Source organism: Cervus elaphus, chromosome 1 (assembly GCF_910594005.1).
Source record: "Cervus elaphus chromosome 1, mCerEla1.1, whole genome shotgun sequence".
Lineage (NCBI taxonomy): Eukaryota > Metazoa > Chordata > Mammalia > Artiodactyla > Cervidae > Cervus > Cervus elaphus.
In genome coordinates, this window is record NC_057815.1 from 95,407,187 (window position 1) to 95,424,102 (window position 16,916).

The 16,916-nt window shown below is 41.5% G+C and overlaps 1 protein-coding gene across 1 annotated transcript in view; it reads left to right on the forward strand.

Annotated features, from left to right (window-relative positions):
• The first annotated feature begins 1,988 nt into the window (after nt 1-1,988).
• Nucleotides 1,989-16,916, forward strand: part of LOC122700605 (fatty acid desaturase 2-like protein FADS2B) — a 39,416-nt gene continuing 24,488 nt past the window's right edge. The window contains exons 1-2 of the mRNA XM_043913592.1: nt 1,989-2,570; nt 13,318-13,428. Coding sequence (XP_043769527.1) covers nt 2,250-2,570; nt 13,318-13,428 — 432 coding nt within the window. The 5' untranslated portion in view covers nt 1,989-2,249. The remainder of the gene's footprint in view (nt 2,571-13,317; nt 13,429-16,916) is intronic.

Consider the following 16,916-nt stretch of genomic DNA (forward strand, 5'->3'; position numbering starts at 1 on the left):
CAAAAAAGACAACTTACTGAATGGAAGAAAATATTTGCAAATGATATGAGCAAAAAGGGATCCAAACAACATGAACAGCTCATACAACTCAACCTCCAAAAAACAGACAACCCAGTTAAAATATGGGCAGAAGAAATGAATAGACATTTTTCCAAAGAAGATATGCAGATGGCCAACAGATGTATGAAAAGATGCTCAACATTGTTAGTCATCCGCCACTGCCAAGTCATTTCAATCATGTCAGACTCTGTGCGGCCCCACAGACTGCAGCCCACCAGGCTCCCCCGTCCCTGGGATTCTCCAGGCAAGAACACTGGAGTGGGTTACCATGTCCTTCTCCAATGCATGAATGTGAAAAATGAAAGTGAAGTCACTCAGTTGTGCCCGACTCTTAGTGACCCCATGGACTGCAGTCTACTGGGCTCCTCTGTCCATGGGATTTTCCAGGCAAGAGTACCGGAGTGGGGTGCCATTGCCTTCTCCTGTTAGTCATCAGGGAAATGCAAATCAAAATCCTTTAATGAGGATTAAAGAAAAGGAAAAAAGAAAGAAAAGACAAAGCCCCAAATTGTAAATAGAAACAAGAACAAAGTAACACATACACACAGAAGAAACGAAAACAGAATGAAAACCAAAACAAAACACAAGAGAACAACCAGACAAACTAAAGAAGATAAAAAGGAAATCAAACAATTTTTTAAAAGCTAAAATAAATAAATAAAACAAAACCAAAGCAGAGTGCTAACTGAAGAATAAAGCAAAGAAAACAAAACAGATAAAAATGATCAGAAATCATTAAAAGATAATTAAAATGATTGAAAGATAAAATCTTAACACTTTTGGAAATAGCGATGACCCTTGAGAATTTGGACTTCCCTGGTGGCTCAGATGGCAAAGCATCTGCCCACAATGTGGGGGAGACCTGGGTTCAACCCCTGGATTGGGAAGATCCCCTGGAGAAGGAGACAGCAACCCACTCCAGTATTCTTGCCTGGAAAATCCCATGGACAGAAGACCCTTGTAGGCTACAGTCCATGGGGTTGCATGGACTTGGACATGACTGAGCATCTTCACTTTCTTGAGAATATTATACTAAGTGAAAAAAATCAAGCAGAGAAAGACAGCTACCATATGATTTCACTCCTTTCTGGAATATAAACTTGAAATGTTAAAACCAAACATACAGAACTGTGAAGTGGCTACTCTAGTGGAAGAGTTGGGAGGATGATAAAATGGGTAAAGAAGGTCAACTGTATGCTGACTGATGGAAAATAAAACTTTTGGTGGTGAGCATGCTGTAGTGCTTCAGAAGTTGAATTATAATTTTCCACACCTGAAGTTTATATAATGTTATAAACCAATGTAACCTCAATAGGGTGTTACAAACATGTTAAAGTCAAAAATGATTTTTTCAGAAATTTAAAACCCTTCAGGAGAAAGAACAGCTGTCAAAAGAACACTTTGCTATGTGACTCAGGGAATTCAAACAGGGTTCTATGACAATCAGAAGGGTGGGAGGGGGACGGAGATACAAGGGATATGGTCGTACCTGCGGCTGATTCTTGTTGATGTATGACAGAAAGCCACAAAATTCTGTAAAGCAATTATCCTTCAGTTCGAGAAAAAAAAAAAAATTTTTAAGTAATCTGAGAAAACCAGAACAAAAGGTAAATTTCCAATCTTAACAACAACAAAGAAAGAACATTTCCCAATTCCAGGAGGCGTTCATATCCTCCTAAATGTTTTGAAATCTTCTGCTCATGTGTTGAATGAAAACAACTGTTCCTTTCAGAGACATGGGGGAGAGCTAATGCACCTGACCCAGCATGATGCCAGTGTAGGCGGTCAGCAGAGAGGGAGCCCAGCCTCTCCTTCCAGGGTCAGGCCACACCATCCTCTGGGCTGTGATTGGCTCCAGCTCTTGACTAAGGGACATTTAATGATGAATAAGAACGCTGCTAAAATATCAGCCAGCAGAGAGAGAGGAGAGAAAGGTAGACTAATGTTCTGGGGTGAGGGGAAAGGTAGTCCAGTCTTCATCAGGACAAAAAAGACTCAGGACAGAGAAGTGAGAGGCTGAGAAGGAGCTCAGCATCAGGTTTGCCAAGAGTCAAGTTGGCTAAAAAGTTTTCTGTGTAGGTTCTTACTTCATGGAATAAAAGGAGAGGGAAAAGGTCATTCTGTAGTTCAATCAGGTGAGAATTAGAAATTCCAGGTGTCAAGCCAGAAATTCTAAAAGTACAGAGACAATGACATTTGAAGAAAAGCCTGAGGGCAATGGGAGCCTTGTAGACGAGAACCAGCTGTACCTAGGTGCGAGGCATCAGGCAAATGGGAAACCAGGAGCAAGTGGGAAAGCCAGGCTCTCTGCAAGGCAGGAGGCAAATGACAAGTGCGACTTGCCCAGAAAAAGCCTCAACATGTACACCTGGCAGGAGATCCAGAGACACAGTCAGGAGACTGACCAGTGGCTGGTGATCAATCGCAAGGTGTACGATGTTACTGGCTGGGCGGACAGGCATCCCGGTGGGCGCAAGGTCCTCAACTACTACGCTGGGGAAGACGCCACGGTAAGGAACTCAAAGTCTGCCCTCTCTCTCTCTCTTCCAGCTGCTGGGAGCTTGGCTGGGAGCTTGGCTGTCTTTCCAAAAGCATTTCAAGTACGTGTTCAAGTTCCATGATCACTCATCTCCCTCCAAAGCAATTTTTCAGGATTCCCATCCAGAAAAACTTGAAAGTTAATTAAGCCTCAAGGTCTAACTATTATTTACACTAGGTTTGGGATGGGCTCAGATGCTGACAGTAGATACTATGTGTAATTCAGGTTTAGGTTTTTGTTCTTGGCATTATGATTTTGTTTTGTTTTATTTGTTTTGTTTTGAAATGGAGTCATTGTCTTATAAGAAGAACATTACAAATAGGTGAGTAAAATCTGGAAAAAACAACTTCACCCAAGTAGAAACTTCTCAGACTCCTGCAACTGGAGTGCGTGAAATAGACAGCAATTCATCTGGCGAGCATCAAAACGTTGAACAATGTTTAAAGCGTACGGTGACACAGGAATTTAGACTTTGTAGATTTCTTTTCTGTCGTGTAGTTCATTCAGTGTGATACAGGTAATACAACCCACTTTTCTGGAAAAAGTAACTGAAATCAGGGTGGTCAAGTGACTCACCCAAGTTCACCCAGCCAGCAGATCTCAGATTCAAAACACTTATCTTTCTTAACTTTCAGTCTTAACCACTTTCCTTCACCAAAATAGCTGAAAAAATATAGACTTTCAATGGATTCCTAAAATACCACACATCATGTATGTTAAGTCACTTCAGCCACATTCAACTCTTTGCAACCCTATGGACCACATCCCACCAGGCACCTCTGTCCTTGGGATTCTCCAGGCGTGAATACTGGAGTGGGTTGCCATGCTCTTTTCTAGGGGATCTTCCTGACCCAGGGATCGAACCTGTATCTCTTACCTCTCCAGCAATGGCAGGAGCGTTCTTTACCATCAGCATCACTTGGGAAGCCCGAAGACACTATAGACACATTCAAATGCATGACCTCACTTAAACTTCACCATAAGGAAAGTGAATAGTATTCCCATATTAAAGAAAAAAAAAAGACTAATGCTAAAACATGAAAATAGTGTATCTCACAGTCCACAAATAACAGTGACAAATTTTTAAATCAGATAGGTTTTATACCATAAAGCCCTTTATAGCTGATCTTAAAAATAAAATTTCCATTTAATATTTAAGAGGGAGGTTTCTCAATCCTTAGAAGCATTTAGGAATCCCTTCTAAAATATTCTGTAAGAAAGTTGGTTTTAACCCAATCAGGAACTTTTCCTCCATATTATACACATGAAGAAAAGGAGAATAAAAGGTGTTAAATAAACTAATTCAAGATCAGAAAATTAGCATATTATAGAGTAGAAATTTAAACAGATTTTTTACATTACCCTTGTTGTTTTCATGTTAGTATATAATTTTTCCAACTGCTGTCAAAGCATACGATTAAAAATATTGATTCATGAAGCTCTGCTCTGTGAGTGTTACCTGACTGATGAAAACAGAATACACAAGCATGCGGCAAGTCTGCAAAGTAAGAAAGATTTTGTTTTTTGACACTAGCAACATCTTTCCCCAATTCTCATTTTCCCCAATTTCTCAACTTCTCTGTCTAATCGGGGTCTTCTACCATCTTCTCGTCTTGATTCTGCAGTCAGAGGAATGCCTCTCTGAGCAGACCCTTCCACATCCCCACCACTCCGGTCTGATCTGATATTTTTAAGACAAAGCTCAACCTTTTCCTGGGAAAGTGCACATGAGCCTGTGGCCCATAATGGAAGTCTCACATGTGTCAGGAAGACCCTAGGAAGCCAGAGAGCTGAGGATAGAAGAAGCCAAGTGACAGGCATTTGTGCAAGAATCAGGGGAAAGATTAACAAAAATAAAGGGAAAAAATGCTTGTTGATGTATGACAGAAAACCACAAAATTCTGTAAAGCAATTATACTTCACTTAAAAAACTAAAGTGGCAAAAAAGAGGAAGAAAATACCACAGATCTCATCTCCACAACACAAAGAAAATATGGACAATGCTTTTCTAACACAAGTCACAGAATCAGCTCAGAGGATGTGTTAGAAAAATATGTACCTTCAACCACCTTAAATATAACTGGTAGACCTAGCTTGCAGCAAGCAGCTCAGCTGATGAATTTGTCATTTGCTGGTGCGTTTTTTCTCCCAGAAGTCAGAGAAAGACCATGATTCTGCATCCAATTCTAGTCAAGAAGGAAGAATTGAACATTATGGGAAAATACACACAACACCTCAGGATTTGTGTCTTGAGGATGAACACCCTGAGCATGGTCAGTCATGTGCCCCACACTTTTAGAAGGCAGATCCAGAATGTTCAGAGAAAAGTCTCCAGGGGATGATGGCTAGAGAAGAATGGAAGCGTGCCAGGAGAACTCTGACAACCACGGTATTCCATGGCCTCTCAAGAGTACATGGAGCCTGAGGTGCAATATACTGGTTATATAAGCCTGGGAAAGTCCCTGAAATGCTCTGGAACTCAGCTTCATCATCTGCATAATGGGGACGACATCACCCACCTAATTAGAAAATGAGACTAAAGCTTGTAAAGTGTTTAGCGTAATGCCAGACACACTTTTCATTAAATCATAGCTATTATTATTCACATCACAGCATCCATAGCCTCAGAGATGTGATTCACATTTCCTGTTTACCACCTGCTTAGAAATCCTGATTGTCTGTTGCCAACTGGGAACAGAGGAATACTTGGTGTAGAAACGGCATGATCTCTAGGGAAGGAGAGGAGGACATTAAGTCATAGAACCTGAGGTCAAATGCTCTCTCTCTACAGCCTAAAAAGTGTTTGCAAGCTGTGCCCTGAAAGGCAAATGTGCACCAAATATGATCTCTGTGCACAAGCCCTGGATCATAGCTGCACCTGCCCAGAGGGGGGGGGGGGTCTTTCGTTATTTACATAGAAACTCTTCCCTAAGCCTCCATCCTTCTCATGAAAAGTACATAATGATACCAAGGTAGTTTGTTCCATCGGGTCACTCATTCATTCATTCATTCATTCATATGGTCAGTCATTCTAAAACTTTTTTAGGTGTCCACTCTAATGATTAAGAGTACAAATTTGGGAATGAAAGAGGTGTGGTTTGCATGTGGGCTCCACCACTTACTAGGAATGTCCCGAGGAGCTTGCTAAAGCTCTTGGAACCTCAGCTCCTTTGTCTAGAAAGTGGGATAATGATACTTTTATCTTACTATGGTTGTCAAAGTTGGCAGAGATAAAATAAAGGTTTTCTTCTTATACCTGGCACAGATCAAACACTCAAAAAATTGTGTTTATTATTACTTAGTTATTCTGAGATAAGTTGTCATTTTGTCCAAGGAATAGTATTAAGAAAAGTAAGCCTATTATACAAAACACAGGCACATCAATTCCTGTTATTGTACATATTAATCTGATTTTTTCAAATTATATGATTTAAAACTAATGCACAATGCTCATAACTAAAGTCAAGGCTTAGATCTTCTCACCTAGAAAAGCTTACCTAGGAAAAGCCAGAAACAGCCTATAAGTCCAACGAGAGGAATTGATTATATGGATTACAACATGTCCATATGAAGCATGCTGCATGCTAAGTTGTGCTGAGTTGCTTCAGTCATGTCTGACTCTGGGCAACACTATGGACTATAGCCCAAGGCTCCTCTGTCCTTGGCGATTCTCCAGGCAACAACACTGGAGTCGATTGTCCTGCCCTCCTCCAGGGGACCTTCCCTACCCAGGGATCAAACCTGCATCTCTTATGTCTCCTGCATTGGCATGTGGGTTCTTTCCCACTAGCACCACCTGGGAAGCCCCAAATTTTATATCAGTAAGTCAACAATATTTCTGGGCTCCACAAAAGAAGTAAACACAATCTTGTGAGGTGTGCACAAGAGCAGCATGTTCAGAACAAAGAAGTCAGGGTTATCACCCAATGTGCATGGTCAGCCACCTCCTTGTATCTGAACATCACACTCTGAGAGGGACACTGAGGAGCTCAAATTCTTCATCAGAGTAAAAATCCAATATGACAGGAAAGAGATGACAAAAGCCTAGAGGAAATATAGCAAAATTTATTTCGTCTGCTTGGAAGAATGCAAGGTGGAAGAGGAACGAGCTGTGTGAAAGTCCAAAAGAGTCATGTGGAATCACAGAGGCAAGGCTGGGGCGGGGCAAGAGAGGATGCATACAGAGGTGGGATACAGATCAGGTTCACATCGTGAGTAAGCACCAGCAGAATAGGTGTCCCGGCTTGGCCACATCCTTTGCTTAGCACAATCCTGGTCAACATGATGGCTTGAGGATGAGAAAAGAAGGAGGAAGAGAGGATGAAGGGTGTGGGAGGTAAAGAAAGAGACAAGAGAAGGAGGAGGGGGAGAAAGGGTCCTGAGTTCTGAGCGAAGGACCCTGGATTTTACCATCACTGTAGGTCTTCCTCTCCTCCTGCTGCAGGTAATGACACTTCTCCAGCACAGCCTCCCTCCCTACATGCAGTCCTACAAGGAAACCAACCAGGATTCCAACTGTTTATAAAAGGAAAGTTGTCATCAGTAATAACTGCATCTTTTGTGGGCTGTCAACATTTTTTTTTTTACTTTAAAATTAAAATTTAATTTGATTCTCATTTAAATGATGGTTCAGGTTGAAAAATAGGTATGAGAGTAAAGAGACAAGTGCAGTTAAAGTGCTAATGGGTGACAATGGCCATGAAGAGGGACTCTTTTTCAAACGCCAGCCTGGAGGTTAAGTAAAGGTTGAAGATCAAGAAGAGTTAGTCAAGGCAGAATGGGAATTTAGAAAGATGGTAACGATAACCCTATATGCAAAACAGAAAAAGAGACACAGAAATACAGAACAGACTTTTGAACTCTGTGGGAGAAGGTGAGGGTGGGATGTTTCAAAAGAACAGCATGTATACTATCTATGGTGAAACAGATCACCAGCCCAGGTGGGATGCATGAGACAAGTGCTCGGGCCTGGTGCACTGGGAAGACCCAGAGGAATCGGGTGGAGAGGGAGATGGGAGGGGGGATCGGGATGGGGAATAAGTGTAAATCTATGGCTGATTCATATCAATGTATGACAAAACCCACTGAAATGTTGTGAAGTAATTAGCCTCCAACTAATAAAAAAATTAAAAAGCAGAAAGAAAAAAAAAGAATGGGTACAGGTGTCCAAATGGCTGAGTCCCTTTGCTGTCCGCCTGAAGCTATCACAACATTGTTAATAGGCTATGGTCCCATGTGAAATAAAATAAAAAGAGTCAAAATGAAGGAAGGAGTCCAGGGAACATGCTGAAGTCCTGAACAAGGCACTGACAACAGGAATGAGGGCGAGGGGATGGATAACCAGGAGACATAATTTATAACAGGGGATAAGTGGCTGGGTAAGTAAGCAGGAGTAAGGAGTCTAAACTGCCTGGCGGATGTCTATGTAGGTAAGTGGGTGGCAGTTGCCCTTATGAGGTAATGAAGCCAGGATGATGAACAGGTTTGGTGGGGACAGTGGAGAGAGAGAGTCTGGCCTCGAGTTCAGTTAAGTATATCACAGGAAAAAGTCTCAAATGATGAAAGTTCTCAAATAATAGAGTGAGTTATGGCAAAAAAAAAATAATAATAATAATAATAACCCTCTGTTTATCCCTGTGGGTGGAGGGGAACCTTGGTGACTTCATGTAAACATTCTCCACTCCAAAGTGGCTCTTTTCCACAACAAAGGCAAAGACAATATTTTCCCCATAAATCAGCCTACTCAAAACTTGTGATCTTCCAGAAATACGAGGGACCTTGATTTAGCGTTTGCCTTGAAACAGGTCAGATCTGAGAAGAAACAAGAAGAGGAACTATGCAAGGTGTAGGACTCGGTGTCCGTGGTTGGGTATTGAATATTCTGGGGAGTTTTGTTTTGGTTTTTTTGGGGGGGGGGGGAGGGGGTTGTCCTGCAAGGCATGTGGGACCTTAGTTGCCCAACAGGGATTGAACCCACACCCTCCATTGGAAGCATGGAGTCTTAACCACCAGACTGACAGGGAAGTCCCTGAGTGAGCTTTTTGAGCTAAGTAAATCAAAATCTATGTTCTAGTTACATTGTTTTGTAACTATATACATATATTCACCATGGGTAGGTTTTTTTTCTGAATTTGGGGAAATTTCAACCCACTTCAGATGAACCAAATAATAATTATATAAAAATATCATCATTTAATGGCATGTGATTCCAAAGCTTAAGCTTTTTGTTGCTAGGCTAAGTCTTCAGCAAGGTTTTGTAATGACTGAATAAAGGAATGAAAGAATAAATGAGCCCATGTGGGAGAATAAGTAATATCCACAGTTAGAAAACAAATTGAAGCTTCAGAGATTAAGCATTTCCCCAATATAAACAACACACTGCACTGCTCCCTATGCTGTATTTTAGTGTAAACTTAATAGGCACACACTTTGGTTGATTGCAGAACAAGATTTGGCAAAGGGAGTGCTCCTGGATTTCAACCCACACGTGCCCTCTAGGCCAAGTGCCTTGATGCAGGGCACAGCCTGTATACAGTAGGTAAATTGTAAGGACATGATCCTTCTCAGGCCTTCTCACTTCACATACTTGTCTCTCCCAGTAGGGATCATACTGCTCTTCCAATAAAGGACACCTTTCCATCCCCCACTAAATAACAGCAAAAAATCAGCAGGATTTCCAAACTCACTTGTGAAAGCAAAGACAATCACATCTTTCCTCTGTGTTGATACTGTTTGGGAAATAATCAGTCTTAAGAGAAGCTACAGTGTAAATTTATGAATAGGTTAGGAAATAGCGATGATGGTTGAGAAGTGAATCAAAAGATAACAGACGAAAATGAGAGATGATAAAGTAATTAAAAGGTCAGAAAATAGAGATGCTGAGAGTGGGGAAGAGACAGCAGTGCTTAAGACCCATATCCTTTGAACTCAATACTTCTCAACTTTCTCCTTGTTAGAGAAATCATATACTGCTCTATTCATTCACCCTTTCCCTTATTCATGAGACATCTCTTGATCACATGTCATATTCCAGGCACAGCAAGAAACATCAGGTATAATTTAATCAATAATGCATGGTCCCAGTCTTCAAAAAAGTCAAAAGCCACTAAGAAGGCCTTTGTGAATACACAGGTTCACTGCAACATCATTTGAAAAGCCTTAGGAACACAGTGTCATGGGAGCCCAGAAGAGATCATAAATAACTTTCCTGACTGTGTTAGGAAGGCATATTTCATTTGGTTGGTGAAGAATGAGAAGGAAGTTTAAGTAGAAAATAAATGGAGGAAAGCAGTCAAGACAAGGGGAGCCATATGTATCACGAAGCTTCAGAACTACACAGGGTCATGGAATGTTTATTGAACAGGGAGACTTACACTGGACAGGATGAGGCCTGAAGGGTATGGTGAGAGGTAAACCTGGAGAAGTAGGTTGGGGTCACACACAAAGTGATGCACGTGATTAAAACCTAAGGTGGGAAACACCTTTACTAACTGCCTAGCATGCATGTACTGGTCTTAATATCCTCCCAAAACAACCTCGTGTCACCCTTCTTTCAAGAAAAGAACTGTACATGTTAAGGCTGGAATAGACCTTATGGCTTCCTGGCTTTAAAGCCACATAGCCTTGAGTTCAGGCTATGGTTTTTCCAGTGGTCATGTGTGGATGTGAGAGTTGGACTGTGAAGAAAGCTGAGCACCGAAAAATTGATGCTTTTGAACTGTGGTGTTGGAGGAGACTCTTGAGAGTCCCTTGGAGTGGAAGGCGATCCAACCAGTCCATCCTAAAGGAGATCAGTCCTGGGTATTCATTGGAAGGACTGATGCTGAAGCTGAAACTCCAATACTTTGGCCACCTCATGTGAAGAGTTGGCTCATTGGAAAAGACCCTGATGCTGGGAGGGATTGGGGGCAGGAGGAGAAGGGGAAGACAAAGGCTGAGATGGTTGGATGGCATCACCGCCTCGATGGATATGAGTTTGAGTAAACTCCAGGAGTTGGTGATGGACAGGCAGGCCTGGCATGCTGCGATTCATGGGGTCGCAGAGTCGGACATGACTGAGAGGCTGAACTGAACCGAACTGAAGCCTTGAGTTCAAATCCTGGCTCTCCCACTTACTGTGGAAATGTCCTGAGATTTGGGGTCTTTATATGTATAACAAAAATGATGGAACCTCACAGAAATAAGTTGATGATGCTGAGTTGGCCCATAGAGCACCTTGTACACAGGAAACACTAAAAAAAAGGTGTTACTCCCTCTCCCCTTCATTTAGTCCAGACTTTCTTCAGGAGGAGCATATTTGACAATGTTAATTTTTTAAAAAATAATTCATTTTTTAAGGTCTTTTGAGAAGGAGATTATACAACTTACTCAGTATCCAGACTCTAATAGGGAGTTCCTTCAAACTGAATATTCTAAGACCACCTAAGCCACTTTTGTGCTGCCCATTAATACAATGAAAAGAGTTCCACACAGCAGGGCAGTTCTTACTCTTCTGGAAAACTCTGTGGGTCTTCAGTCTCTGTTGTCACAGTACTGACCTGTGAATCTTGCTGAAGATCAGAAGAAACAGTGAACCCAGAGGAACATTAGCGTCAGCACACTGTTCCAGGGCTCCGGATGACTGCTCAGAGTAAGATGCAAATCCAGGGCCTCACCCTCCTCTACACTCTGATCTTGATCCCTCAGAGTGTTTCTCACCCTCATCTGTTCCTTAACAACAGGCAGAACATGATTTTTCAGTATGGGCCACCCTGAAACATTTAGTCACATTGGTAATCACCGAATGACTCTCATCCTGATTAGGTAAACTAACTTTAGAGTCATTGAATGTGACACGAAAACACATCTTTGAAAGCAGCATTTCCCGAGGGGGTCAGAGAAAGTGTGCAAAGGCAGAATGAACAGTAGAGCCTGGACTGGTTCTAGCAGATGCAAATCCCTTCTTACATCAGTCAATCTAGAAAAGTGAGTCTAAAGAGTTGAGATTGCACCCCTCTGAATAACCTCATTCATTATATATATATATTTTATATATATATATACACATACAACCTACACATATGAAAGTGTTTTATGTGTAGGCTTGTATGTAGTTCTAGATATACCTAAAGTTGCTTTAGATTTTGAAGATGGAGGGTTCATTATATTCACTAAAATAATACCGAGCTTACTCCACATTAGACATTGGAGTATGGAAAGAAAATCTCTGAACTGTTTTACTTTATTGAAGACAAGGAAGGAAGGTAGCTCTTATCCCTCTGTCTTAGTTGCTTAGTCGTGTACAACTCTTTGCAACCCCGTGGACTGTAGCCCACCAGATTCCTCTGTCCATGGAATTGTGCAGGCAAGAATACTGGAGTGGGTAGCCTTTCCCTTCTCCAGGGGACCTTCCCAACCCAGGAATCTAACAGGGCTCCACCACATTGCAGGCAGATTCCTTACCATCTGAGCCACCAAGGAAGCCCAGAGGTATACACATAGGAAAGAGAACTAATATGTCTGAGAATTTACTATAAGCCACTCAGATTCTAATCAGTTCACTCAATTTTTATAATAACTTGATATATTGAGTAGCTATTACTGTCACTCCTGTGTTAGGGAAGAGAAAACAGGAGCATGGACTGGTCAAGAGACTTGTCCACAATTACACAGCAAGTATCGAACTTGGGTGGAGGAAGGCTGCTCGGGGATCCGGTTTCTTAATCAGCACTAGGCAACACCACCACTCTAAAGTATTGTGTATGGATTCCACACATTCAAATTAAAACCTTGGTTATTTCTCTTCATACTTAATCCTTCCTATTCTCAAAGTCATAATAGCAAGAAGTCCATTATCTTTCTCTTGGAGAAGCCTCCTTTCCCCCCAGAGCAGTTTAAATCCCTGCAGGAAAAAAAAAAAAAAAGACTGTCTCTTATTTCCAAACTTAAGCAGGACATGGGAACCAACACTGCTTCTCATAGCCACCTGGAGTTACTACTTAAAATGGGAATGGATTTGGAAAAATATAGTGGGTCAGCTCTATTTTGTGCCTGTCTCAAGCCCCTACAGAGAATGCTATGGTGTTTTTTTGTTTGTTTTGTTTTGTTTTAGAAAGAGTGCTAAGGCTTCTTCAGTGATAAACTTAGCCAAGAAAGTGCCACTTTAGACAACTAAGGATTTGAGGGCTTTGCTCCGATGCTCTCTTAGACATTTGTTATCATCATCAACTTTAACTTGTCTTTCCTTGGAAATAACTTAATTCAAGAGCCTCTGTCCACTGGTCCTTGACCAAGAACTAAAAGGGAAACTCTGATAGATGTGATTTCAATAGGCAGTCTTGGTTGCTGCATGCCCCAAATAATGTGGGCAACTTCCACACCATGCCTGAGATTTGACTCTAAAGATTCACCATGGCCCATAATCTCAAAGCCAACTACTTCTGGTGCTCAATAAAATAAACAATGATCTCTTCCAATGCTTGGGGATCAACTTTCTACCCAGGACTTGCCTAGTAAGCCATGCACTCAATGCGTGGATCTCCAGTGTGAGGCTTTCATATAGGAATTCCAAGGGTAATTCTCATCAATGAACTTGAAGTGTCAACCTAGAGTTAGAAGTAAATGCTCTATAACATGGTTTGTTCTAATTCCTAAGCTCAATACAGAACAAAGTAAGGAAGCAGAGATATCTGTGTGTAAGTGTGTAATTTTTAAGCCTCTAACTTCTTTCTGATTCACAGGATGTCTTCAGAGCCATGCATCCGGACCCTGACATTGTGCAGTTGTACCTTAAACCACTGCTCATCGGAGAGCTTGCTCCAGAAGAGCCCAATCAGGAGAGAAACAAAAACGTGAGTGAGGTCTCAGGACTCAAGAGTATGCAGAGGGATGGGGACGAGGTATATTTCAGGGCCAACTTATCATTTTCTGTGGGAAACTAGCCATCCTGCCTGGGAGGACCTTCAATAGCATAAATGAGTAGATTCCAAGTACTGCAAAGCAATGTGATCCTCCTTAGAGCCTCAGAATTCTTAAACCTCTGAGAAACAAAGGAATGGAATGCTTGGCCCTGTGCCAAACAGTAATTCCTGTTTCTAACTACCTACTTCTTGCCCCGCAGCTTACACATAACTTTCTTGTTCCATGTCTGCTTATAACTGCTCGATGCTCCCTGCTGAACCAGTTTCCATGAGAGCAGAGACTGCGTCAGTTTTGCTCATCCCTGAGTCCTCAGTACCTACCGGCACAGGATTGGACTTGTCGTAGGAATTCCATAAATAGCTGTTGAATCAATGATGTGACTATATCCTAACTATAGTTCCTTTTACAATTGGAGAAATTACAGTTCCAGGAGAATAAACTACCTTCTGAAAAGCAAAGAACGGGAACTCCAGTTCACCTCTTTCTGGCTCCAAACCTTTGGGTATTCCCCATGAAAAGCACCACTTTTCTTTCGCCAAGAATTTGGTTGACTGAAAAACTGTCTTCAGAGGGCAGGGCCTCCATAAAACTAGAATTCACTAGAATGGTTGCACAGAAAGCTTAAAGGGATTTTAGCTAATATTAAGCACAGCATTTTTTTTTTTCTTTTGCACTTCATGTTTTAAAACAGCTTACAATTGTACCATTCTTTTGAAATACTTTGTACAAAGTGGTGATCCAGATATCACTGTGAGGCAGAAAGAATAAGAATTACATTTCCACTTTAAAAAATGAAGAAACAAACTCACAAGGGGATAGGAGGAATCTGAGGAGACAGGACTGGTTACGTGCAGGATGAAGAGGAATACTTAGGCTGACTCCTCAGGCCCATTTGCATCCCTCAAGGCTGTGTGTCAGGAAGCAATGCACTGTATTGAGATGAGTGTGCCCTCAGGCAGACAGCCTGGACACAGAGCCCGGTTCCTGTGACAAGGTGTAGGAGCCGAGATGCTGTTGTTCGGTCAGTAAGTCACGTCTGACTCTGCGACCCTGTGAACTGCAGCACGCCAGACCTCCATGTTCCCTCACTATCTCCCAGAGTTTGCTCGAACTCATGTCCATTGAGTCCATGATGCCATCCAAACATCTCATCCTCTGTCGCCCTCTGCTCTTCCTGCCCTCAACCTTTACAGGCACCAGGGTCTTTTCCAATGAGTTGGTTCTTCCATCAGGTGGCCAATGTATTGGAGCTTCAGCTTAACCATCAGTCATTTCAATGAATACCCAGGGTTGATTTCCTGTAGGATTGACAGGTTTGATTCCCATGCTGTTCAAGGGACTCTCAAGAGTTTTCTCCAACACCACAGTTCAAAAGCAACAATTCTTTGGTGCTCAGCCTTCTTTCTGGTCCAACTCTCACATCTATACATGACTACTGGAAAACCCACAGCTTTGACTATATGGACCTTTGTTGGCAAAGTAACGTCTCTGCTTTATAATATGCTGTCTACCTTTGTCACTGCTCTTCTTCCAAGGAGCAAGCATTTTTTAATTTGATAGCTGCAGTCACCAGCTGCAGTGATTTTTGAGCCCAAGAAAATAAAGTCTGTCACTGTTTCTATTTTTTCCCCATCCATTTGCCATGAAGTGATTGAACTGAATGCCATGATCTTCATTTTTTGAATGCTGAGTTTGAAGCCAGCTTTTTTACCCTCCTCTTTCACCTTCATCAACAGACTCTTTAGTTCCTCTTCACTTTCTGCCATCAGAGTGGTATGATCTTCTTATCTGAAGTTGTTGATATTTCTCCCAGCAATCTTGATTCCAGCTTCTGCTTCATCCAGCTCAGCATTTCACATGATGTACTCTGCATATAAATTAAATAAGCAGGTGACAATATACAGCCTTGACATACTCCTTTCCCAATTTTAAACCAGCACATTGTTCCAAGTCTGGTTCGAACTGTTGCTGCTTGACCTGCATACAGGTTTCTCAGGAGGCAGGTCTAGCTCTCCCATCTCATTAAGAGTTTTCCACAGCATGTTGTGATCCACAAAGGGTCAGAAGAAACACTAAACCCAGAGGAATATTAGAGTAGTCAGTGAAGCGGGTTTTTTGTTTTGTTTTGTTTTTCTGGAATTCTCTTGCTTATTCTATAATCCAACAGATGTTGGCAATTTGATTTTTGGTTCCTCTGCCTTTTCTAAATCCAACTTGTATATCTGAAAGTTCTCAGTTCATGTACTATTGAGCTCCAGTTTGAAGGATTTTGAGCATTACCTTGCTAGAATGTGAAATGAGAACAATTATGTGGTACTTTGAATGTTCTTTGGCATTGCCTTTCTTTGGGATTAGAATGAAAATTGATTTTTCAAGTCCTGTGGCCACTGCTGAGTTTCCCAAATTTGCATACCAAGTGTAGCACTATAGTAGCATTATCTTTTTGGGATTTGATATAGCTCAGCTGGAGTTCCATCACCTCCATTAGCTATAATCACCTCCATTAGCATTGTTCATATCAATGCTTTCTAAGGCCCACTTGACTTCACACTCCAAAATGTCTGGCTCTAGGTGAATGACCATACTATCCTGGTTATCTGGGTCATTAGAGTTTTTTTGTATAATTCTGTTTATTCTTGCCACATCTTCTTAATATTTTCTTTTGTGTTAGGTCTTTACAATGCCCATCTTAGAAAGAATTGTTCCCTTGACATTTCCAGTTTTGTTGAAGAGATCTCTAGCTTTTTCCAATCTATCATTTTCCTCTACTTCTTGCTTTGTTCACATAAGAATGCTTTCTTATCTCTACTTGCTATTCTCTGGAAATCTGCATTCAGTTGGGTATACCTTTCTGTTTCTCCTTTGCCTTTCCCTTCTCTTCTTTTCTCAGCTATTTGTAAGGCCTCCTCAGACACCATTTTGCCTTTTTGCATTTCTTTTCCTTGGGGATGATTTTGATCACCACCTCCAGTACAATGTTACTGTGATTTGTCATGAAATCATGGGACCGGATGACATGATCTTCATTTTTTGAATGTAGAATTTTACACCAGCTTTTTCACTCTTCTCTTTCACCTTCAACAAGAGGCTCTTCAGGTCCTCTTCACTTTCTGCCATAAGGGTGCTGTCATCTGCATATCTGAGGTTATTGATATTTCTCCCAGCAATCTTGGCTCCAGCTTCTGCTTCATCCAGCCTGACATTTCACATTATATACTCTGCATAGAAGTTAAATAAGCAGGGTGATTACATACAGCCTTGATGTACTCCTTTCTGAATTTGGAACCACTCCATTGTTCCATGTCCAGTTCTAACTGTTGCTTCTTGACCTGCATACAGGTTGCTCAGGAGGCAGATAAGGCATTCTGGTATTCCCACCTATTGAAGAATTTTCCTCAGTTTGTTGTGATCCACATGG